Here is a 26,438-nt window from a genome sequence, read left to right as displayed (position 1 = left end):
TCAGCTGTAGTTGTAGGTGAAGTTGTACGAGCTAGGCTCCTTCGGCACCGGGGGCGGGGCTTCTGGGATGGTGATGTTCTCAAGGTCAAGGAGGCGGAGCTTCATCTCCATGCTGATGAGAGTATCTAGGTCACTGCGCGTCAGGTCACTGCCCATCTCTCTGCCCAGCAGCGCACACAGCCCGTCAGTCCAGATGCAATACTGCTCCAAAAACATCACGCAGACACACACACACACACACACACACACACACAAAGAATACACATGAAGGCTGAGAGTAGTGCATCAAAACAGTCAGTCACTGTAACAAGTTGTAGGTCATATTGTTGATTTGGACGTCCAGATTCATGCAAATATCAAACACATGAATTGTCTTTTGTTGTTGGTCACAAGCTCACATGAATAACTTTAGCCACTGGGGGGCAGCAGAAACAAGCTGAAAACACTGAGGAGAGGAATGTGGGTTTTTAGCTAAAAACAGCCACCTGGTGCAGCTGGGTGCATAGTTAAAGGCTGAGCCAAAACAGTGAGAAAACTAAAACAATGAGCTGAACGACTGAATGAATAGTGCAGCTGTGTCGCTGTACTTACCTCGTACTTATTGGGCGCAACAAAATTGAGTGTCTCATCAGGATCATAGAGGACAGAGAAGGCTAACTCCAGCACCTCCTGAGAGAAACGGGACAAACAACACAGTGTTGCTACACTCAGAGGCAGTAAAGAATAAAAGAGCAGCCGTGTGAGTGGAATGACAATAAAAAACAAATGAAAATGATATTACCTTGTTTTGTTTCAGAGCACTTTTTTCTTTCATATGAGGGCAGTCCTTCCCGGTCACCACAGACTTGATATCAGAGACGGGGACTAGGAGGAATAGAAAAGAAACAACTTCATAATTTGAGAAGTTTATTAAGGTCAGCCTACTGACACAAACAGCACCTTCTGCTAGTGAATGTTTCAACGTGTGTTATGAAACAGTTATTAGCTGGGACGTGGCACCACTTGGAGAAATAAAGGTTGCAGAATATCTTACTCTTGTCACTGAGTAGCTCAAAAGGCACTTCACCCTGAGGTGACTCATCAAGGTCTCCATAGTGCAGCACTTTGTGATTCAGTGAGAGTCTGCAGAACCAAAACTTCTCTGTAAAAACAGGCAGAGAACACCATGTTTAGCTCATAATCAACGGCGATCTTGTAGAAAAAAAAAGGGATTGTATCGATACTGTATGTACCTTGCCTTCGGCGGTTCCCCAGTTTACGGAAGCAGCTTCCCTCACACAGTCGGTTGAGTCTCTGTTGCTTGATGAGTTCCAAGATCTCGGGCTGAATTCTCTCCCGCAGCTCACTGCAGCACAAACAGCGCATTAGCGATAGGGACACACACACAATTGTGTACAATTTACTATTATGAAAACAGAGAAGGGTTGGGATTTGAGATTCATTTTGCAGCAACAAACATAATCTGTTGCTAAGAAAAAGTTACTAAGTCTAGAAATGGACAGGTTAAAACTCTAACAGCACAATTAGAGGTAGTGCAGACACACACTGACATGATTGGTGGAGACTGGAAGTCGTCCTGGCTCATTCGCTCAGACTGCCGCAGGCGCAGAATCTCTGAATAGTTGAGGCCTCGCAGTTTATTCTTCAGCTGGTCTAAAGATGATGGCTTCATTGCCAGAGCCCTGGTGATCTGCTCACGCACCACCTGCATCACCTGGTCGGGGTTTAAGCACGCATGCACACACACACACACACACACACATATGCACCGAATGAGTGAGGAAAGGTGGAATAAAAACATGCCAAAATCCCTAAACTGTTGGCAATTGGCAGAGATATTACTGTCACATATTGTTACAGCTGGAATTCACGGAGCCATTATTTTCCCATTCAGAGACTCGTTCTGCTGACAGACATCTTTCCCCAACTAAAGGCATGAATATTTTAAATATACTACATGGTCCCAGGTATTCTCTAACAATAAATGTCAGTATGAGTGGAAATGTATTTAAATGTGATCATCCAGACAAAACACTGAATTGAAATAGACAGCATTAAGAATATAATTGTCATATATTATTTAACAAACAAAAAACCTTTTAGCTGTCTACTTCAACGGGCTGCTCAGTCACACAGCAGAACAATGCAGCTGCAGTCGTCTCTTAAATGACTTTAAATGTTAAGCCTGATATGACTCACATTCATGCTGAGCAAACCTTGACTGAAGGATGGTGTTTACATAGCGATGAGGATCAGCCACTGTAAACACTGAAAGTGTTTTTCATTTAAACTAATTAACAAGTTGAATGTTTCATCTTCCATCGCCTCTGTTAGTGTTTACTTATCACATAAAGTACTTATAAAGTGTCAGAGTCGTCTGACAGTCAGACTCTGGCTTTTTATAGAAACTGATGAATTTTAACCTGTATAAATGTCCGACAAAAGTAAAAATAACAAAGTTTTATTCTAATGAGAATAAAAATCACTAGGGATGCATGACATGGATTTTTTTCAGCCAGTACGATAACCAATAATTACCTGCTTCTCATGGTTGATACTGATAGGATAACTGAAAACTTCACGTTTTTGTATTCATAAATAAGTATCAACCTGTAGTTTGTGCACACCTGAGAGTAAGAAAGGCTAAGATGTAGTGAGCAAAGATGAATGATTCAATATTTAGCACCTCTAATAAGATTTTTTGTCTTTAAACGTCCACACCAGCGTCAACATGTTAACAACATGTAGCTCTCTCAGCAGCAGTTTATCATGAGCACAATGGGTTGCACCGCCTCTTCTTCTTCTTCTTCTTCTTCTTCTTCTTCTCCTCTGTGTTTATTGATGGATCGCAAACCAACTTGTCAAGGTGCATACCTGCACCTACTGTATCAGAGTTTGTAAATGCTGCACTTGTTAGGTCAATAAGAGCAATTTTGCTTCAGATTTTCGACTCTATTTATCCACTAGAATTCTACCAATACTGATAAATAGCCGATAGTATAAATTTCCTAAATCATGCTAGCAGTAGCCACCTTGCTAACGGAAGCCACCGTGCTAGGGCCTCTGTGAGGTGCACTGAGCTAAATGCTAACGTCAGCATGCTAACATTTTTAACAGGTACAATATTTTGTCAAAGTGAGGAGATCTCCAAATACCCTATGCACTTTCAGCTGCATTCATAAAAGAGAGCTTGGATTAGATTTTGAGCATCTAATCCCAGCTCTCTTTTATGAATTGGTCATGTGTATTCACATTTTAATGAAAGATTTCAAATAACTTTAAAGCAGCATGGTTCCTATATTTGGCTGTTTGGCTCTTAGAGCAATATGTTTGATTAAAACTATTATTTATGCAGTTCATTCATTCAGTCAGCACTTTTGGTTTTTGGCTGCTTCCTTTGATGCTGCCAAAAAAAAAAATCAGCATATTGTCCCAATTTCACCTCTTTTTGATTTCTAAAAGAGAGAAACAAGTTTAATTCTACTTTGTAAAGGGTGTCGTATCCATCGATGTTAAATAAATATCTGTAAAGTCTGCTTAGGTGGCAAGCACACAATGGGAGTTGGGTCGAAGCAGGGAATGTAAGCATGCAGATGAATATAAAGTGAGTGCTTTAATCTCGACTCGGACCTTATTGAAGTCCTCGGCTGTGGCCCTCATCTCCTTCCAGGTTTTATTAAGCAGCTGGATGCAGACACAGAAGAACTCCTCCCATGCCCGGTCATGAGTGAAGAACATGGGGTGGTAGTCGTTGCAGCCCTCATTAGCTGCACAAAAGAAAATATTTCAAAAATGAAAGAAGAGAAAATCAGTATGAGGCATATGTTTCCTCTCTCTCTCACACACATTATCCTTGGCTGGAGTATTAAGTGTCATACCACAATTTCTGATGGCTTTTTAAGACATTTTATGTATAAACGCACAACAGCTACACCTCTTGTCAGACACGGATCTACTTACGCAGTTCTCCAACCTGGAGTATCTCACACAACATTCGAGTGAGTTCGATGGCGCAGCGGCCGAAGGGACATTCGTGCTTGTCCTCGCGGCTGCTGTTCTCCAGGACGATCTGTCATGAGTGAGACGACATGTTAGGTGTGACTAATTTTTCCACCCCTGTGAGATGAGCAACGTCGTGCCTGAAGCAAAAACGAACCCTGATGTACGTGTCCTGGTGAACCTTGGCGAGGTACAGCATGTTGTCCAAAGCCAGCATCCCCGGAGGAGTCTGGGTGAAGTCCATGGCTGGATTCACATGGTTCTGCATTTAAAACAGAAATGACATTAGCTGGGAGAGAACATAACAGCTTAAAAAAAAAATTCTATTTATGTCTACTTATACAGCTGATTTTACAATTGTTACAGAGGAAACTGAGATGTACAGTGGAGACTCACAGTGAAGCCCAGCATCTTATAGTCCTTGGTGTACATGGCCTTTCTCTTTTCTGTACCAGTGGGGTCATTTTCTCCATCGAAAGCAATCCTGCGCAGCTCAAAGATGATGTCTCTCTGAGCCTGAACCACAGCAAGCAAACATGTTATCAATAAATAGTGACACTTTAAACATTACAGCAGCAAAACAATGAAGAACACTTCGAAGGTTTGGATGAATCAGCGGTCAACAAATGGCAGACTGTGATTTCTGACTTTATTCAAAATAAAAAAATATAATCTCAGGAAAATCAGATCAGAAGTTACTTTATGTACATGTCTAAATAACTTTTTCCACTTTTATATTGTGTGAGATACAGTAAGTTCACTTTGTGCATGGAGGTGCAAAAAGTCACATCTACACTGTAGACACTGATGAGAACAAGCAAGAAAATTTGAATTTTCTATCCCACTTTTTACACTTAAACCCAACATAAATAAGGTCTCTGATTATTACAGCATTTGAGGTCACAGATTATTAAACATCACTGAACATGCCATAGATGACTCAAAGGTTAAACGTTTGCTGATTCCAGCCTCTTAAATGAAAGGATTTACTGTTTTTCTTTCATTCATGACAGTAAGTTTTGGGGTTTTGGACAGTTTGTTGGACAAAAGAAGCACTTTAAAAGATGACACTTTGGGCTCTGGGAAATTGCGATGAACATTTTTTACACTTTGACATTTTATTGACTAAACAATTATTCGATCATTTGTGAAAATAATCAGCTGACTAATAAATAATGAAAATACATGTGCTAATGACCTGCCAAACAGATAATACGTTAATCTATATCTTTACCTGGTCATTCGGATCCATTTTGGTCATCATTCGTTCTTCCAAAAGGTTGAAGGTCAGTACCTGCAGCACGTAAAGCTGATGCGCCATCTCTGCTTTGATTGGTCGATTTCCTCTAATAACATGCTGGAAAAGAAGAGTGCAGAGTTAGGAGCAAAGCCTCTATATTGGCAACATCAAATATTGACACACAAAACAAAAAAACAAAAAAAATGAAAATGTCAAATAAATTGTTCTTCTCCACTGACGGGGGAACTAACGATTGTAATATTTGGAAAATCACCTGAAGACAGAAAGCTGCCAATGCTACTTGGCTTTATGGACGGCATATCCTGCATGTGTTTGTTGCAATTATCAATGGCAACCAAACAAGGCAAATATAATGACAAATACAAACAATGTAGCATCATGAAACCCACTGTGAGAGTCCGACAGGCAACCAGGTCTCGTTAACAGAACACAGAGTCAGAGCACACAATGCTGCAGCTGTTCACCATGTTTCCTCGCTCCAGGAAGCAGGACTGCGGCCGACACTTGCAGCCCTTTCAGTCAGTCAGCCACTTTCAGAAGAGTCGGTGGCAAAAGGAATCATTTTCAGAGCAAGATTTCGTTCCACTTCGCGGAACTTGAGCCATATCACATATGCCGGTTCTGTGTCACAGCTCTCTGAGTAAATCTTTCCACCTCCTGAACTGCTGGTCCCTGGGATGAAACTTCCAGCTTCTGACAGCCACCAAACTCCCACAGAGGACAGTCCAACATAAATATTTATGTATAGAGAAAGTTTTCAGATGTTTTAATAGCAACTAGTTTCAACTGCTGCTCATACCTGGATATTTCACAGCTAATAGCCAGCAGAGCAGAGCGTTAACTACGATGTGCAGCTGAAAACTCCAGAAATACTTCTGCAGTTCAGACTCGATACTCACATTGAGGATGATGGATCGCAGGTGTTTCTGAGCCAAAGTGCTTGCCATTTCCTGAGGAGAAATAAAAAGATACATATGTGCAAAATCTCAATGTAGTAGTCAGGAAATATTTTGGAGAGGGGAGTCGTGCAATATTCTTGGTGTGTATGTAGATCTGGGAGTGATACTGTTGCCTAAGACAAGACAATTTCTCCCGAGGGAGACCAAAAAAGGGGCTACTCTAGACACAATAGATGAAGGGAAGATGCTTTACTACACAGAAGAGACTTTACTTGATTCAACCTACATTCAAATGGTAGTTTTAGTCTACATTTGCGGCTCTGGTTTAGATTTCTGACTTTGTGCCCTTCACACTTTCTGTAAGACGTGACGACACGCTCTAACTCCTGTCAATCTGTCAACACAGTCTGCCTGCTGCTGCAGCGAGCTACGGTTCTATCTTATATTTGCGTGGATTATGCGGTGGCACAGAAAGAGCGAGAGAGCGAAGGATGGGAGGAGGAGGACTGTGGGGTGAAGAGGACGGTATGGGATGCTGAGGGATGTGTACTCACAGTGAGGTGCTGCTCCAGCGGGTTAGTATACTCCTCCTACAGGTTGAAGGGAGGGAGGAGGGACGTGGGTGTAACAGCAATGGAAACAGAGAGTGCACACACGGACAATGAGATACAGGGATACATCACCGGCACAGCATGCAATAAGGACGGAATAAGAACATGAAACAACAGTCAAATACAGACTTTAAGTGGTCACGACATATAACTGTTTTAAAACATCACATAACGTGTCAGACGACTACGCATTTATTGGTTTATTCATCTGGGTTTGAAAGCATTTTACAAAGAACTGTGAAATTTCATCAACCCACAGAGGAAAAGTTGATATTTTAACCACCATTCATGTATGAAAATCACTGTGGTGTCCTGGAAGCTGCCTTATCTAGAAAACGGGATCTGTAAAAGAGTTTTTTCACTGCAAAAAAAATCCTATCCATTAACAAGATAGACATCAAAACAATAACTTTCCAAAAACTATAAAAAAAACTGTGTGAAAATATCCGTATATCTACATTTAAAAGATTAACTTCACTCTGATGCACTCAATGATCTGGAGTTTCAGTGCTGTTCATAATCAGTTCAGCAGTACAGTGTGTACTGTGTCCCTCTGCTGTATTTATATCAAAAGAACTGACTCAGTTCGCCCTCCAGTGGTCAATGACAGCAGCAGGAGATGAATGCATGTTCAAGGACAACTGTTGGAACATGCAGTACATCAGATGGCCCAAAGAAAGGAAATGTAATAACTCACAGAAAAAAAGGTAAATAATACACCTCTTCTTCTCATTGTGTCTTTCAGCCCTCCGCCTTCACACACACTCTCTTTCATTACTTTAAAACCGATTGAGGACCCTTCTGATGATCTGAGGAACCCATTTCAATAATTACCTCAAAATGTATTGAAAATGTTACCAGTATCATTTAATAATAATATTCTGCTGTTTTCTAACATGCTCTTTATAGATGACTTGTAGTTTCTTTGATACATCCGCAGTAAATTCTTGCTTAATTTATGGGTAATTTTCAATAAATCTTATGGTAATTATTGTGGTAACTAGGGCATAATTTCGAAGATATTTTCAATATGTTACTTGGTAATTAGCACATACTTAACATGAAACTTGCGGACCTGTCAAATGAAGTGTAACTGAAGTCTATTACTGTATAAACATTTTCAGTTTCAATTTACCCTAAATTCAATGTAAAGTGATTTACAATCAGCCTGATATGTCACTGCCTCGTCAACTTGATGTTGTTGTCTTGTGATATTTGGCCAAATTTAAGTGATAACCACAAAACATTTGATCAAATTGTTCAGACGAATTATTAAAAGAATCATCCAACATGAGCTGCATTCACTATTTGCGATTACCCCCCTGCAACCAGTGCCGTGTAACATCAACATTTCAGATGTGAAGCAGCCACATTATTAATATAGCTTAGAGTTGATTTGTGAACTTTCTGCATGTGTTACAAGCATAAATTGACATTTGCAGCACAATTAGATTGTGGCGGTACTGTACTTTGAAAACCTTTTGTTGCTCATAACTTTCTCTGTCATCACTTTTAAACGTCAATATAACTGCTCTTACATGACAACTGTTGACTGCTGTAAAACATTTTGTGAGCTGTGATCAAATTTCTTACTTGCTCTGTTGGCTGACGACAGAAAACAGATGTTTAAAAAGAAATAAAACCCTAAATCACATGAGGTGACGGTTCACGCAGGACTAATTATCATATGACCTATGTGTTATATGGCAGGTAACATTCGTGGGAATTATGGACATGGCAGATTAGGATCACAGACATCCTCCACAGCTATTAGAAATGACTTCTCAGGTAAATACTAGCGCTGTGTGTGATACAAAACAAGTGTTCTGTTTTTCTGTGGTCAAAACTAAATATATACACTGTCAGTAACTCATCATTTAACTTGAGGCATTAACTGAAATATCCAACATGGAGACCCGTCATTATAAACGTGACACCCACACAAACTCACACAGGACAAAACAGCGAATGACACAGGATGAAACAGTGAGCCGGTGCAGCATTTGAGCTGGGATTGAAGTTATCACTGCAGGGTGAGTCGAGCAAAATGAGCCGTTATGACAGTGATGAGTAACACACTGGACAGATATCCAAAGACGTGCTCGCTCCTTTAGTTTCTGAGCATTTGGCTGTGCTGCAAAGACATTTCAGGCTCAGAATGCATCCGTTTGAAGATGTTTCTGTTTGGCTACGTCCAATCAAACTGAACTTGCTGTCGTAATTTAGCATATTTGAACCTACCTGAATGATTTTTCATGCCGCATTTGTTAAATCCTGCCTACGCTGCTAACAATGCCAAGATGTCATATTTTCACACTCTGCTCTCCATCATAAGCACATTATGATGATACATGATATCCAGTACCACCAGCTGGCATCGTGTCTGATCCTTGAGACAATTAGAAATGAGCACCTTTCACTGAAATAAGCCTGCAAATAAATCCTTAATAATCAAGTCATCCCTTAGTTACAGCTGGGAGGCTCGTCTACCTCGCTGAGCGATGCTGAAATAACTGCAGCATAACCAATGTGCGAACTTCAAAGGAAAGCGAGCACTATTTTGAGTGAGTGTGTCATTGCAGTGGTGACAGAATCCACAACATGACAGCTGGCAGACAGACGCCTATTCACGGGATTAGCTTTAGTAACTAACCTAACGCTGCAGCCAGGGTGAGGCAATATCTGCAGCTCTCTGACACCCAAAGACACACGACTATCATGAATAAATGTCAGTTTATTATCCATGGGTGGCTTTTATTAGAGTGTAACGTGAGGATGGAACATTATTAGTATTCTAGTTATGTCTATCTGTTTTGTGTATTTAGTCCTTTTCTCTATTGCTGTGCACTGACCTGCCGCCTGTCCTCTGGTGCCTTCAGGAAAAGAGCATTGATGAGGGCGATGGCGTAGGTTTGGATCTCCTGGTTTGACCTGAAGGGATACCAAGCAATGTAACAACCAGTTAGAAGCCTCGTGCTCCACAAGTCTCTCCATACAAAGTTTAAACTACAGGCAACTATGCTACATAACAATCCATCTAAATTTCAGCAATGTCAAACAATTTTTAAAAGACATTCTTTCACACTTACAGTTTTTAATGAGACTCAAACTGGCCTGTTATTCTTAATTTTGTTTTTAAAGCAGTTAAACTAGTATACTGAGAATTTAAAGAAATATTAGCTTTATTTTCACGACCATAAAAAGACCAAAACCAACAATGAATTGATCCTCCTGACAAGAATCGCCTGAGTAACCACACCAAATACAGCTTGTTCTTCAGCACTATTTACTTCAGTAAAAATGTACATGAAATGTGCATGTGACTCTTATTTTAAAGATTTACATCTTCAGGAGCCAATGGGCTTTGGGCTGAGAGCCACAAGCAGGATAGCGAAGCAGGAAAGTTTTGAGAGGTGGACTAACACATTGTTGGTTTGGGTTTTTCATGGGATTTGTTGACAATACGAAAAATATAGAATAACACCATCTCATCTAAGCATCCTAAACTCTCTTTAAAACAGCGCCACGATCCAAATTCTGTGGCATATTTCTAATATTTTACTCCTGCAGTTACTTCATTCACTCCTCCTCCCCACCCGACATATCAGAGTGCGTGAAGCCCCTGTGCGTGTGTGTGTGCTCACACTTGCAGGTGCCCGATGAGCTGTCCCACGGTGATCTCCTGCGCCACTCGATGGTACAGGCTGTGGCTGTTGAGGACCATACTCTCGAGGATGGCGAGGGAGCGCTGCAGGATGGACACATCCACCATTGGCTGGTTCACGTAGCCTGCAATCTGGGGGAGGAGGACAGAGGAGGAGATGACTCTGAGTCAACTCGAGTGGGCTTGAAAGTTTCTGAGACGCCCCAACAAGAGCATGTGATCCATAAAAAGTTAAATCCCTCTCCTAATGAAAAAATAAATCTAAATGTGAAAGAAAACCACAAGTTCAGAAAGTTTCTCCCTGAGTGACAGTCAAGGCCAAGCTGAAGTTTGCAGAAGAAAACTAAGTCACATACACACTGAAGGAGCTCGGCATAGTGCTCGGAGTAGCTAGGCAACGGCACCCACTCATTTCCAGTACGTAGGAAGAAAGGAAGGTAAAGTAATTAAATAAAAGCTTATGAATAAAAGAATAAAAAATACGGACCTTGAAATTTTAAACAATAGAGATTTGTCCAGTGGGCTGCATGTGAAACTGTACTGTGTGGGATTATGAGCTGTTCTTTTGATGGAGGACGTACCTGTTTGATGAAGGAGAGGGAGATAAGGTCCCAGGACACAATGCCGTGGTCCATCAGCTCCAGGAAGGCGGTGAGAGTGAAGGCCAGCATTTCGCCGAAGCTGAAGGAAGCAAAGAGCAATTAGTGCAGCCCGTTTTACACCATCTGTCCTGGACAGTCCTAACCAGATTCAAACTCCCCCTCAGCTGCATAGCTTTAACCATTCACAGCACTCAATGCAGCATGAGCCTGGTGTAGAACTTGCAACCATCATCGCCGTCAGAAAACATCATTTAGTGCTCACTGGGTGCCACTCTCGACCAGACGTGCCAGCGTCCCGATGCCCTCCATATTGATGAACTCTGTGGCGAAGGTTGGGTCTGCGGACAGCTTGGCGAGCTCCTTTAGAGCCTCCAGGCGAGCGTCGATACCATGGGATTGGATCCTCTCCAGGAGCTGACGAGCAGCACGGGCCTATGAGCCAGAGAATAACACATCTCTCTCATGATAAGTTTACCTCACCCACAAGTTCACTGAATTATGAAAGGCTCATGGAAAAGTTCTTACTAACGGTTTGTTGTTGTATTTAGGACTCACATATTTGAACACTAATGTAATGTCTCTGTGTACTTTTGAGCTAAATGACCCCGACCAATACTCGAATAACAGAGTAAAAACATTCCAATATAGATAAATTGGCCGATATATTAATATAAATTCAATATAATTTTTTATTCACAATGATCCCTAAAATGTGGTTTTCAAACACCACTTGACAATATCTGCCAACCAATATACGTCTAGCACTAACTGTTAAAGGTGGCGGGTCTGACTGACCAACAAAAAGCGTCAGCATCTGATTGTTGTGGAATTTCGGCTCGCTTGACCATTCAGGAGAGATGAAGAAGACTCAGAGACACCGATGACTTACGCTGAGATAGTTTATAAAACATGGCCATGGAGGAGCAAAATAACAGCACGTCTGTCTGCACAGAGGGATGCCATGATTATCCTCACAAGTCTTCAAATGCTCAAATTATAGCTACAGCTTCAGGAAGCATCCCTCCCATACATGGTTATCTGTTTAACAACATAGCAAGGGGGGTGAATGCAGAGTTTCTCACTTCTAGCCAAATGAGGGATAGGAGGAAAATAGGTCACAGACACTAAGTCTGCTAACATAGATAGATCGAAGGCCTCCTTACAAGTTTACGCAAACAGTCAGCTTTGCCTTGGCTTGGTTCTTCAGACATCTGTTCTGTAGACATATCTACAGTAGCTTTGAATATCACTATCCTTATCCAGACTTTAACGTCTGTACAGGATACGTTTGACCTCCTATCGTATGAGGACAGAATGACCTGGGAGAATCATATTTTCTTCCCACACTGACGGGTTGGCAATGAGACTCAATAATCAACTGTCTTACAAATTGGACCTTTAAAGCTTATCTTATGTGTTGTCACCAAACACGGGTTTCCTTCTCCTTTTGCATTTCAGGATCATTTTTGGTTGAATTAATTTGATGAGACTACAATCTATTAAAAAAAGAAGCACAAATAACACGATTTACTATGTAATGGCAGGTGGGCTTCAACTGGACATGTTAAAGAAGCCTATATGATACAAATTATACCTGCCTTCATCCAAAATATTTCACTGTGTTTAGATGACTATAAAATGTGAGCGAAAGAGAACTTCAATATTAAACATAAAGGACTCTATTGTTGGAAATATAGACACACAGCGTTAAGACAAGCTCAACTACTTTAAAAACGATTGGCCAAAGTTGAACTAGACAGTCAGTGTGTAAGCTGTGATATCTTGTTCAACAGTGCACTGAGTAGGACGTCTGGTGTTTCGGTGGTGGAGGCGTGAGGTGCACCCACTGTGCACTTGGAGGCAGGGTGGGATTAGTGAGAATATATTATCATACATTATCACTGAGTGTGTTAGAATGCTGGTATAAAATCCACTCATTTCATTCTTTTAAAAAGCAGTGCTCTCGTATCGAGTGCAGACAAGCGTTTATCGAGAAAAAAATTTGCAAAACGCACGACAAAATAAGAGTAAAATTTGAGTGAGGTGCCAAAATACACATCAATTAGTCATTGAAGAAATAGAGAAGACTCGAGTGAACGGGAACAAACAAAGGTGACTCACAGGTGAAATGGCTAATCGAAGGATGGTCCCGTTCTTGATATCACCACGGCTCTAAAAGATAAGAAAACATGAATGTTTCTGCATGTTCAACACTGATTTACAATGCCATTGACACAAGCTTAGGAAGAAAACAGTGAAGCTCACCTGCTCTGTGATGTAAAGCTGAGGGCCGTCAGCGTAACGCAGAGCAAACTGCTCTGAGCCGGACAGAGACCAGCTGAGGACAGAGAGAAAAAAGTCTGTTAAGAAGTAAAAATTCAATAAATAAAGTGTTAGACTCCTACTAAAGAGGAAGCAGTGGGACATAAAGTAAACTTTGTTTGGTGTTTTACTGCAGCACTCTCTAGTATGCAAGAACAAAACGTTGCTGAAACTCAGATCGCTCCCTCCAGCATTTACACAAGTGGCAAAACTGAGAGATTGTGGAGGAGAATTATTCAGTGGGTGTTAACAGTGAAGTGCAAGGGATTTTCAGTTTCAAATGGAAAAAGGGAGGCAGTGGGTAGATGCAGCCACGAGGTGGACGGGCCAGATGAAATCCTGCAATATTCATCCCTGAAGCAAAAGCAAGAGAGCACCCGAAATCACAGTTTAAGACTAAAGGAGAAATGATAGAAGGTTCAAATGAAAAAAAATAGGAGAGGATGGTTATGTAAGATGTCAACAGTCAGATCATATCCTTGAGTGCTGTGTGTCTACACAACTGTGCACCAACTATGAACGGTTATTACAAGGTAGATTTAATGTAAGAACAGGTATCACAGGCAGTCTTTCTTCTCCCTACACATGCTGTTGTTTTGACAGAACCAGCAGGTAGCGCAGCCATCTCTAAATAAACAAGTTCAACAGGCGTTTATTGAATATAATAATATTAAGAGTGATAAACAATAACTCAAAGTGTCAGTAGAGTTCCTCTGGGTTTGGAGATTAAGACATTTCTTTGCTGATTTATGGCAAAGAGCAAAGGGTTGGGCTGCTGTCCTTCTTTCAGAGCTTTAAATGTTTTTTTGCAATGACAGCTGGAGGCAACACATAACCAAAGAAATCACTTTCAACGTTTTACATCATTTGCAGCTGAAGCCAAAGAAAAAATGTTTACTCTCCAAACTGTAACATACACTTCAGTATTCATTTCAATTGTGTTCTTGTTTGTCTGCAATTATAGCTGCTTCCTATACGTGACCTAAATAAAACCTCTATTCAATCATTTGGTAAAGGAACAAGAAAGTCATTAAAAATTATCAGGAAAGTCTTCAAATATTAAAGGTAATAAAGCTAATGCTTACCCATCACATACTTCCCGAATTATTGAGGACAAAGGCCTTTTCTGCAAACAGACAAAACACATTGCAAACGTACAACATCAAAACATAGATAAAAACATAGTTACAGTGCTTAAGAATCATGAGACACAGGTGAAATAGTAAAAGAAAGCAGGGCTACACGGTCACTTGAAATCTTAACATTAATCCTAAAAGTGGAGAGAAAAGGGATAGCAGAAATGTGTTCTCCTTTTGTGGAGTTAACTAATAGCCAAGCAGCAGCGTTTTAAACAGGTTGATGGCAAGAGATGGTTTAAAGGGTGATACTGGCAGGGGCAATCAGCAGGATTTCAGACTTGGAATCCTTTAGTGTCAGCAAGTTGTGTGACATCCAGCACTTAATGTGTGAGAGGCAGGATAACACTCAATTCATCAGGTTGTTTGAATCACTGGGGACATAAAGCTAAGTATCGTCCTTGTTGGAGTCGGTTTCAGATAATATGACCCAACAGAAGCATGTGACTAGACAGCTACAAGGGGCCTGGGATTGACCCTTGGGGGATGCCACGGAAAGGAGAGGGTTTAGCCAATTAAAACAGTGAAACTTCTGTTAGTGCGGTAGAAGCAGAACCATTTTAATGCTCAGCCCTTAATGCCAACCCATTGTTCCATGTGGCTGATTAAAATTGAGTGGTCCACTGTGTCAAAAGTTGAACTGAGATCGAGGAGGATTAAATTGAGGAGTCTCCAAACAGTAGCAGTAAGTCATTTGATACCTTTACCAGAGGAGTTTCTGCACTGCTGTGAACTTGAAACCAGACTAACATTCTTTAAAGTTGTTATGGTTATTCATAAAAGAAATTAATTATGACTTTTGTAAAATGTTAGTCCCTCTGCCATGTTTTTAAATTGTATTTCATTGCAATCTACTGTATTACTCATTAAGAGTTACTCATTATGGCAGCCACTAAGGTACTTACACTACATTCAAAACAGATTAAAGCTGCATAATTCATTAAACAATCATATTACTCTCTGAAGGTTCAGCCACCGACAGCTAGAAGAAGTTGAGGTTATTAGAGGCAAACTGGAGATGTACTTAATATCATGTTTTATGCAAACACAGACCTGGTCCATCTCTATAAGCTGAGCGTTAGCACCAGGCCATTCAATAGCCACCTTCACGATGTCAGCAGGGGGCGGCATGGCTGTTTTTATCGTAGCACCCTGCAGAAGAAAAAATAAATGAGTTTTTCTTCTAGTACGGCTGTCCATCAGAATCAACTGAAAACACAACACATATGAACATTGAATCACCTTTAAAAGTGCTACAGTACATGTAAGAATTGGCCACCTGTCACCTGGAGTTCATACTCCAAACAAACAGGGGGCAGCATATCACCAGAATCACCACGAACTGCTTTTAACTGTAGCTGCCGTGAGCTAGTTAGCTCAGTTAGCCATGCAGCTAGCGCTCCTATTAGCTGACTCTGCACTGAGGGGGAGTGTTGGTATTGTTTACAAAGTGTCTAAGGGATAGCTAGTTAGCATGCTAACGACAGAAGATATCTCTGCAATACAATACAGTACCTAATGTAGATGTCTTTGGCATTACGTCAAAACTGTCATTTCTTCTTATTTTGTTCATTTTTGAATGTATTAAACTAAAATTATTACATATTGCACCTTTAAATGCCATTAAAATGTTAAATGATGATAACTTACCTATTCAGACTGTGAGTATTATTATATCACTCTGCACTCCTACAGTATGTCAAAATGTTTGGACCCTCACTGCGTTTCTGGTTTTCAGTCTGATTGATTAACTTCAGAATAATATGAACTTATTGTAATACATCACCGAATGGAGAAGTGTTGAGGGGGTCAGTCACTCTCACAGCTCTGCTGTTTAAACCACTGTGTCAGCTCCTCTGTGAACACAAACCCACACAGCCGTCATTGTCAGTACAAAACCTTGTTTTCCTTAAAGCCCCAAAGATCCAGTTTTGCGCCACCCCTGCATTTTTTCCACCTCTGAACTCAATCTGCCAGTGAACAGATCAATAAGCATGACTGTTTTACAAAACCACACACACACACACACACACACACACACACACACACACACACACACACACACACACACACACACACACACACACACACACACACACACACACACACACACACACACACACACACACACACACACAGATCTTGACTGGGCCAAGCCTTCTGCCTACAAGGCTCTGGGTTTGCTGCACTTCGTTGCCTTCGAAATGTTATTATTATTGCCAGTCAGAATATCTTTTCATTTCTTTCGTGTTACACATTTCTTAACCAATTTTTTTGACGTTCCACTTGTAAGTGTCCAACCAAAATAGCTTTGTTCCGGTCCTTGCTGCATCGGGTACAGATTTAAGAAGCTGAACTGTGTTTCTGTTGTGGAGAACTAGAAAGACACAACTTAGTATGAAACACAGCTCTTTCATTGTGGGACTTGTCATTAAATAACTGTGAAGTAAAGTCTGTGCATTTATTTTGCTCATCACACATTTATCGTATTTGTTGGCTGATAACAAACAACTGCAGCACCAAAATGCCAAAGACATGTTTGAGGTCTGTTGGAAACAAATGTGTCTGTTAGTCCACCAAACAGCAGTGACAAGTTAATTTTTCAACTATAATACTATAATTTTTCTAACAAGATTTGTTAACATTGTAGACTTTCTCCCTCCTCTCAGAATCCTTGAGGAACATGTATCACAATTTTCTTGCATTTCTGCAGATTATTGCCAGCGCTGGGTGGAGTGGCACAGCTGGGTGTGTTGTTGGCATGCATATCAGCTATGTGATGTGTCCGTGGCACATCTGAATGCAGCTGGACCAGTCATTCTATCTTGTTCGAGGAAACAGTGCGCATTTTGATGCACAGATAAGCACCTGTTATCCAGAACGGATACTTCAATTCAATTGTATGCCACCAGTGCCAGGCTCTTTCAGTAGTACACAGACTTGTTCAGTTTTGTACACACCAAACTGGTCGGCTATGAAAACGCTACCAAAAGCGTCAGGTAGCCACTGCTTACATCACCTCCTTTCTAAAAAGTCTCCTAAAATTAGCTCCTGAACCATGATGTTTTTATTTCCAACAGAGAAAGGCCCGGTTGTGATACATACAGGGTGACGGAGCAGAAACATGGCTGCCTTTTTTTATGGTAAATTCTGATTGTAGCAGACAGGAAACAGTAAGTGTGTTGTAGCGTCTTGTACTAACCATTGATTGAAAATATGACATCAGCATAATTATGCACGGACCAGATACATGAATTCACTTCAGAAAGGAAAACACTGGCCACATATTTGTGCAGTATAAAGATACACAGATGGATAATATGGATAGTGTAAAGTTGCTGATGGTATTTTGGTGCAGGTCGAGGCTTTTCATTGGTATTCTAGAGATCTAATGATAAACTTGGCCATAATTCATTTTGATCATCAGCTGATTTAATGCACAGACAGCAGAGACTTAAGAAGAAGAGAGAGAGAGAACTGCCACCTAATCCATTGGCGGGTGTAGATGCTGCACTTGTTAGGTCAATGAAAGCAATTTGGCTACTTATTCTCTTCTCTATTTATCGGCTATAAAATTAATTGATACCCATAATTGGCAAATTATATACATTTCCCAATATTGATTCATCAGCCGATATACGGATATCGTATATGCCTTAAGTAAGCACTATTCGGGATCACCATACTTGATAATACAGGGTCCACAGATTTATTACAAGGTCCCCTTACTCTATTCACATTTCAATTTTAATTAAATTTAAGGAATGAATTCATCAATAAATTGTATGTAGCATATACCCACAAAACTGTGCAGGGATAGTGACAAATTAGAACAAAATGGAAAATAAAGGACTGACCATCTGCTCTGATATTTAACTGCAAACTCTCATGCTGATTACATATTTATACTAATTCATCTGTTTCATTCACATCATTGCAAAGGCACACTACAGTATTATTTACCCAGAAACGTTGCTTATTTTATAAGCCAAATTATCTCAAATTTAACACTAAATCCTGCGAGTGCACTGATTAACAAGAGGAACAAGAGGAGCAACGGCAGTGACCGCTCTTTGGCAGCAGAAAGACATCTTTGTCTCTGTTCTGACATGAAGTGAGCATAAAAAGCTGTCCGACAGACTCTGCTGGTGATTGGAAGAAGGTGGTAAAGAAGAAAAAAGACAATGCCGTTCTCCAAATGGCTCTTTACATTCAGGACACTTTCAGATACTAAACACTTTGTGTGGCTTACAGCTGCTTGTTTGAAAAGACATCTTGATCATTCTGGATGAAACAAACCAACCTGAGCCAGCCTGAACGAAAGACGTCATCCCTGGATATTTACCTGTGTTGTAGTGAATTTGTAAGGAGCTTGAATGTTTGTTTGATTCTATAAATATGTTCGCCTGCCAGTTCACATCAGCAATGGCTCTGACGTCTGATGCCGATGTCCTTTGATCTCTCAGAAAACAAAGGATATTTTGCTCTCAAACACAAGTTTATTCTTTTGACATGACAGGCTCAGGCTCTGGCTCCCTGTGATGAAAACATTTCAATGTTGGAATAAAAATTGAGGCTGTGGTACTATGAATAATAAACCAAGCTTGAATCTTTTTATCTTGACGACTTAGAACCACGGGGACGTTGCACTGAATTTTTCACACAATTTGTCACAAATCAAGACGGATTAACTGACTCAGATAGGGTGATCTATTATTATGCGATTAACATCAACTACAATAAATAAAAGGTGGATTCTGCAAATGATACAGAGTGAAAACTGCCAATCAAATTCAGATTCTAACCAGCCATCTGCACGAGAAACGGCACCGCCTCCGCATGTTCAAGCGGACTGTCAATCACCTCACATAATGTGTGATCTCTGAGCCTGCCCTGCTGGACAAGTTTGCTCTGGTACAAAGACAAACATAATTTGAGAAGGTTTTCCACAAGTTCTGGTATAAATCTACATTTTTCTGCACTGATATTTAGTTTAAGATTTGCACAATGTTACGCAGTGTTAAGGTACAGTGTGTTGTTGTCTATATGCAACACAGTTGTTTTCCCCAGCTGTACACATATAATTGTGCAGTATGTAGGACTATTGACATTTATGATTCATCATCTATTAACTGAATCATATTAGAGCCTGATCGATTTATCAGTTGGCTGATATTGATTGGTATCGGTATCAGCATGGTGTCCTATATGCGCTGATAAGAAAACTTCTTTTTTTTTGTAAAAAGAGATGTTAGGGGTGATTTATAATTATTAAATTCCCAGTGAAGTTTACTGTTTCAGTGCACTGGTGTCATTTTAAACAAAAATTATTGTTATTATTATTATTGTTAAACAGTCGTTTTTCATGTACAGGCTATTTGAAAATGTTTCAAGTTCCCTTAACATCGGGAAATCCTTCAAATTCTGTTTTCTATCAAAATGCCTGATTATTTCACCAAGCATGCCACACTTGTAGATTAGGGGTGTCCGTTAAACCGATATTGACAATAACCGTGATATTTAAAAAATCAAATATCAATATTGTGTAAATAATCCAGCATGTCTTGAATCTTTTTGATTCTTTTCATCTTCCCTCCCGTCACAGTGGGTGGCCATAGCGCACCTTAAAGCTTGTTGCACCCACCATAAAAATAACAAAACAACAAGCTGGAATAGAGGGGTTTTTTTTGGATTACATATAAAATTAATTTGATTTATGGCATTTTTTTCCTCGGATTTTCTATAGCTTTCGCAATAATATCGTTGAAGTCGTGAAGTCTTTTGGCAAAGATAAACGTGTAGTGAAAATCTGACAGCCCTACAATAGATGAAAGTGGAGCTCCACCATTATTCACTCATGACTTTCACAGAACTACTGAAGGGAGCACGAAGTAAATTAAAAAAGGTCACCAAGTAATCTGACTTGTATCAACCCGCCAGCGAGGAATCACAACACTGTCAGGTCCCTGCTGCAGCTCACAGAGGCCGCGACAGAACTTAATGGAAAAATTCACATGTTAAGCACAATGAGTGATGAGTCAAGAGCTGAAAGCCGAGCAAAAAAAAAGGCTACTAAATGATGACAAATCACCATACAAGAGAATTAAGAATATAAGCCATACAAGCCATTTTCTTTAGGTTTGAAAGCCAGTTATCACAACATCTGACCCAAAACTATCCTAAAGTTGTGTATGTTTTTAATCGATCTTTTGGGATATCCTGTAAAACATGGCTGCGGCAGTTTTGTTTGACATCTGTAACCATTTCTACTTTTCACTATAGAGAACTAGGAAACTTTTGCAACAGGTACTACCTCAGTATAGCAAATGTACAGCCAACATTGTAGCCACATATACACCAAGTGGACAGAAAGCAGAAACCAGGTGTGCACTGCAACGTAATTCAGCTTCTTAGTGGGAAAAGCACAGGTGTTAGTGATAATATCAATGATGGCTCTGTTCTTTAAGTCATGACAGTGTGACGGTGAGCCAGCATGCACGATACCAGCAGCCTGAAGAGAAAAAAGCTGAATGAATTCAGCCACGATCACTTTTATCATTCACACCTCAGCTTTTCCTGCGTTGGCTGTCTATGATGGAGAGGAGAAGTAGTCTCACATCCTCCTGGATCCATTCTCTTCGTATTTATGTTTACAGTTTATCTATAACGTTGTCATCCTGATTGTCCACGCTGTGATTTTACTGTGTTGATCTATTCTGCACACACATGATTTATTGCATTTCTGCACATCATGGAGGAGAGATGCTCTCCCCCTCAGGTTTCTTTCATAGTTTTGCCTGTAAAAGGGATTTTGGGAAAATGTGATCTTATCTGAATTGGGTGTGTCATGTCCTGTACAGATTGTAAAGCCCCTTGAGGCAAATTTGTGATATTGGCCTGTATAAATCAAATTTCCTTCACTTGACTCTGCCAGGGTGGAACAGGGATGTTTACTGACGACAGCTGCAGAAGTGATGGGAGCTGTTTTCCATCTTTGATACTGTTTTTGTCTGGTTTCCTCCCTGTAGCCCAGTCACCTCCCTGGTATCAGACTGGTCTTAGACTGGTATCAGACTGGTATTAGACTGGTATCAGACTGGTATTAGACTGGTATCAGACTGGTATTAGACTGTAACTGGGCTGCTGCACTGGGAGGTTTTCACTTATTTAGCCGCACGCGCTGTGGGGCCGCTGGTAGCATAGCAACAGCAGCATGAAAGGAAACCCACAGTGAGCCTGAGAAGACTCCCAACTTCTTCTTCTTGTGTCCCCGACACCACTTCACACCGCGACCCGGATGTTTCTGACGCCATTTTACTTTTCCTATAATGTGGTTTGGGGGCTCCTGTCTGCGCCGCCTCAAATAAAACATCCACACATGTGAAGCGTCTAACTTTTAGAGTAGCTAGTTAGCTAGGCTAACTAGTTGAATATGCGGACTGGCGCCCCCTCTGGTTACACGATGCTTATTAAGAGGGTGACTGCTCTGTCAGTGGAGAAAAAAACATGGAAAATAAAAATGACTGATCATGAGAAAATGATTTAATTAAAACAAATTGACAGTCTTTCAACATGTCTCATGAACAGTCATCCGCTTGCGTGTTAGGAGATGGACCGTTTGCTGCCATGACTATTACCCAGACGTCTGCAGTCTCTGTTCATACCAATGTCAATACACTATACTTCTACCAGGAGCCTCAACATAACTTATAAAAAGGTTTAAAGGCCTGATTATAGGTGATCGATCAGGCTAGGCTGGAGCTATTGTAACCAGGGGGAGCCCACAGACTGATGCAGCAACGGCTGAATAAATGCAACCCAGTGATGTTTAGCGAGATCAATCACAACTCGTAATATTACCGATACACGAAACAGCGGCAGCATTAGCTCTCGTTAATCTCTGTATGAAAGTGACACCAAACAGCAAACTCACTCGCTATTACAGTCAGTGGCAGCGTTATTCCTCAAAAGGCGGCTAATGTTATTCAGTCATCAGTCCCCGTCTGCTCCTCCATTGCAGTCAGTCAGGATGCAGCCTCTCTCTCTCTCGACTCTCTCGGCCGATGTTCAGATGATGTCCTGATGCTTTCTGCCTCTACTTTAAACGCCTGTATGATTTTTACTGTAAGCTACTTAACTGCTAATGTCGGTGCTCAGTGTTACTCACCCTGTGACTGGGCCATCGATGATGCTCTCAGTATCCCCCTCTCTCCCTCTCAAGTGAAGCACTTTTGGAAAGGAGACACGTTTCCACGCCTTGTAGGCGGGACACGATGTAAATGTCACCATCTGCAAATGAGGCAGGCCCTTCATCTCTATCATCCTTCACACTCAAACTGACATCTTCCTCAAATACAGTCTGGCACTGAAGGGAAGATGCGACATCAGTGTTTGTGTAGGTGCAGTAATGTGAGTCATGATCTTTGACAGGGGGTATGTTAGTGAGGTTTAAAAGCATTCTGCTGTACAGAGGATGTATAACTCATAATTGAGGAGGACTATTTAATCTAGGTCTAATTTTTATTTTCTTCCCAAGTGGTTTGTACCTTAAAAGAAAATCTTAAACTGAGAATATCACCAAATAAAATTCAAATTATGTGTGGCACAAATGCTTAATATTTAATGATCCAGAAAAGGGTTGCCACACCCATTTGACACATTAAAGCGTGATCACAGGTCTTGGGGAGTACTACTACATACATGAAAAAAAGGAGGATAAAGCCATTTGTGGCTCCACAGGATGCTGCAGGTGATCTGATTCGCCTCCAGTAATGTCACTCAGTGGCTAAGTTGCATTTTGGGTAATGTTGTCAATTTTGATCATTTGTTTTTAAATGGTCGATCATGAGTGCGTGTTATAACAGCGCAATGCTCAACCAGTTTTCCAACCTGGTGCCTACATTACCCACAATGCAACGTAGCCACTGTGCATCAGTGGAGGCAATTTATCAAATTAAATGCAGCTTCCTCTGGAGCCACAAAAGGCTTTTTACTACTCTTTTCACATGTGCAGTAGTACACCTCAAGACCTGTAAACAAAGAGAAATGTGTAAAACTGGTGAAGTTGGCCTTTAAAAGTGTACTCTATGGTCATATGTCTAGCGCCTCCTTGCCACTAGGTGGCCCAGACGGGGGGAGATATTCAAATAATTACATAAAATAATGTTTAAAATACATTATAAAAATATTTTAGAAGTATAAAAACCTAATTAAAATCTCTGATATAAAACTTTATTTTATTGTTTATATATTTATTAACATTCACCACGTTAAAAGTCAGGAGAAATCATCTGTAAATGGAAAAATCTGAGTATGTAAAGACGCATATTAATGTAAAATGTAAAACGGATATAAATGAAATGTGATACAAGGCTTTACTTTTCCAATAAATATATGACTAACCTACTGCAAATTAAGTTTTAAACATTAAAGTTTATACAGTGTATCAATAGATAAGCTTGATAAATATAGCTAACTAAATTAATGACCATAATAATAATCATTATACAGTGTTATACGAGTCCAGTGCTAGACCAATAGACTGCTTTTCAAAACCTAGCGTCTACATTACCTACAATGCAACGTAGCCACTGAGTGACATTACTGGATTTATCCGATTACATGCAGCTTCCTCTTGAGCCACAAAAGACTTTACACTACTTTAGTGTGTAAACATGGTGGAGTAACCCTTTAGTAATTTATCCCTCTGACCCGAAACAACCTCTTTTGCCTAACCTTTTTTATATTGTGTATCAAGTTTCCCTTACGATAGGGTCAACAAATGGCTCTATATTCTGCACAACACAAGCAACAAGTGAAATATTATTGCAATCACGGCACAATACATTTTTATTGAGCACAGAAACCATGTGTACAGGAAAAATATCCACAGCCTCAACTGAGTAGGTAACACTGGCTCACCTCATGGGATGGCTGCTGGTGAAGGGGCAAGCAGACGACTGCACTTAAACTCAACGTATTTAGCTCCATGTTACATCTCATGCATGACATCAAAAATAGTATTTCTGACACAATAGTTTCATCAACAAACACAGACATACCCAATCTCAAATGTTCGACAGGCACAGACACTGAGTTCAGTTGCAGCTCTGGAAAGTTAAAGTTTAGAATTAGATTACATCAGGTTTATAAAAAAGAAAAATCAATCATCATATATCAAAACCTATGGGATGCATTTCAGTCAATGACACATTCTGCAGTTTATCCATGTTTCAAGTGTACCAGTCACCTCAGGACATTCACCGATAAAAAAAATTATGGTATTTCAGAACTATAAGCTCTTTTACAGATTTTAGATCAGTGACTGTTCAGATAGTTCCCTTTTTTTTATAATGTGAGAGATCACACCACTTTTTTCATTCATACAAAAAACAAAATAGCTGACATAAAGCTTCAGAAATATAGGGAAAGCTGAGGGTGACAATATATCATTTGACATTATCTATGATGTTGATTTACTGACATGTACACCTCACTGCAGAGACACACAGGCAAACTGACATCAACAGAAAGCAATCACAGCTGTTTCAGGTTTGTAACACATGACCATACATGAGCACAGCTGCAGAGGTTCAGCAACACAATTCAGCCGGGAGTGATCTTTTTTTTTTACATCGTCACTGAGAACACACCAACACTGCAGACCCATCTTTGTTGCTTTGCTTTAACACACTTTTTTCAGCAAAGACATAATGAGCCACAGCAAACTGAGCCTGCTGTAAGAAACATCTACATCAAAACAATCCTGAAAGGGGAAGGTAAAAAATGCATGTTCACAACTGAGAAATTGGCAGTAAACTGAAGGTTTCTTAGAGGTAGGAAATGGGCAAGGAATAAAGTTTATCCTTCACATGTTAAAACCTGTGACAGCAAATTATTATTTTTACCAACATGAGGCTCACTGAGTCAGCCTATACAAGTACAGCAAAATTTAACAACAGAAAAACAATCCAGCAGCTATATTGCACTGGTATACTGCTCTGTGGGGCAGTTAATAACTGACTACCAAGCCTCAAAGAATAAGATGCAAACCCAACATCTTAAGATGAAGTTCTCCCAGGTGCGACTATGTTGGTCACACTTGCACCCAAAAATCTGTCCAATGGGACAAAGCATTTTCATTGGTTGCACTGTCGCGCCTAAAATTTTGAGCTATTAAACAATGAGATGATCGCATGTATTTGCACCTTTTTTCCTGTTTATAATAATTTACGTAAAGAAATTAAATTAAAATGTATTATCGGCTGCACCTACATGAAAAAGCTAGGCGCACCAGTGCAACCAGTGTGACAAATTAACCTGGAGCTGTGAGCTGTCTTCTGATATTAGTTAATAACTTTATCTTCATGTTGTAAAGTTTTACACAAATTAAGACAAATCAAACCATGGCACTGGAATTGGTACGAGCGTAATTTAACTTGAGTCTTGTTTGAGTGGTTTGCATCATATATGAAGACTGAGCATCTGTAGGTTATAACATGTACAAACAAATGAAACATTTGAGTCATTTACAGCATGATAAAGTTAGAACACCTTATGTTACAGGGAATTAAAGGCCACATAGGAAAGTTAGGAGCTGCAAAATTTGCTGAGGTCTAAACCTCAACAGCTCATTTGAATTTAAGATTACCAGACTATTAGTCTTCTACAATACCCAATTTCACACTGAATACATTCCTACTTGTTCAAACAATTAGCTTCTTATGATACATTTGCATCTACGATGAACAATGTGAGTCCAGCTGCCATTTCATCTGACTGAGGGATGCACCAGGTTGAGTAAATAAATACACAACAAGTGTCTGAGAGCTATGATGATCCAAGCAGCCAGCGTATAATGAGCCTGCTCCACGATTCAGATGTTAATACGAGTGTGAAGATATCTGTGACACCAATTCATGATGATACATAATGACCGAGGTGC

General features: G+C 40.2%; 1 protein-coding gene across 1 annotated transcript; it reads right to left on the bottom strand.

Annotated features, from left to right (window-relative positions):
* elmo2 (engulfment and cell motility 2) lies at positions 1-22,720 on the bottom strand. Its single transcript, XM_073468619.1, has 23 exons — positions 22,662-22,720; positions 16,281-16,350; positions 15,548-15,646; positions 14,444-14,484; positions 13,302-13,374; positions 13,158-13,208; positions 11,299-11,468; positions 11,016-11,115; positions 10,415-10,566; positions 9,623-9,701; positions 6,714-6,749; positions 6,160-6,210; positions 5,234-5,356; positions 4,396-4,515; positions 4,157-4,261; positions 3,961-4,069; positions 3,631-3,767; positions 1,551-1,714; positions 1,233-1,345; positions 1,034-1,141; positions 782-864; positions 592-669; positions 1-201 (listed from the first exon to the last, which is right to left on the bottom strand). Exons 3-23 carry the CDS (start codon positions 15,623-15,625, stop codon positions 1-3), a joined length of 2,172 nt encoding a protein of 723 aa, XP_073324720.1. The 5' UTR covers positions 15,626-15,646; positions 16,281-16,350; positions 22,662-22,720.
* Positions 22,721-26,438: the final 3,718 nt, after the last annotated feature.

Source organism: Pagrus major, chromosome 6 (genome assembly GCF_040436345.1).
Source record: "Pagrus major chromosome 6, Pma_NU_1.0".
Classification (NCBI taxonomy): domain Eukaryota; kingdom Metazoa; phylum Chordata; class Actinopteri; order Spariformes; family Sparidae; genus Pagrus; species Pagrus major.
Note: the sequence above shows the minus strand (reverse complement) of the source record. Positions and strands in the feature narration are given on the sequence as shown.

Excerpts from the sequence above, each read along its gene's own strand:
- elmo2 (XM_073468619.1), bottom strand. The coding sequence starts at position 15,625 with ATGCCGCCCCCTGCTGACATCGTGAAGGTGGCTATTGAATGGCCTGGT. Across the intron at positions 3,768-3,960 it reads ACTCCAGGTTGGAGAACTGC|CTAATGAGGGCTGCAACGAC; the intron begins GTAAGTAGATCC and ends TCTTTTGTGCAG. Across the intron at positions 1,346-1,550 it reads TTCCAGTCTCCACCAATCAT|TGAGCTGCGGGAGAGAATTC; the intron begins GTCAGTGTGTGT and ends TTTGTGCTGCAG.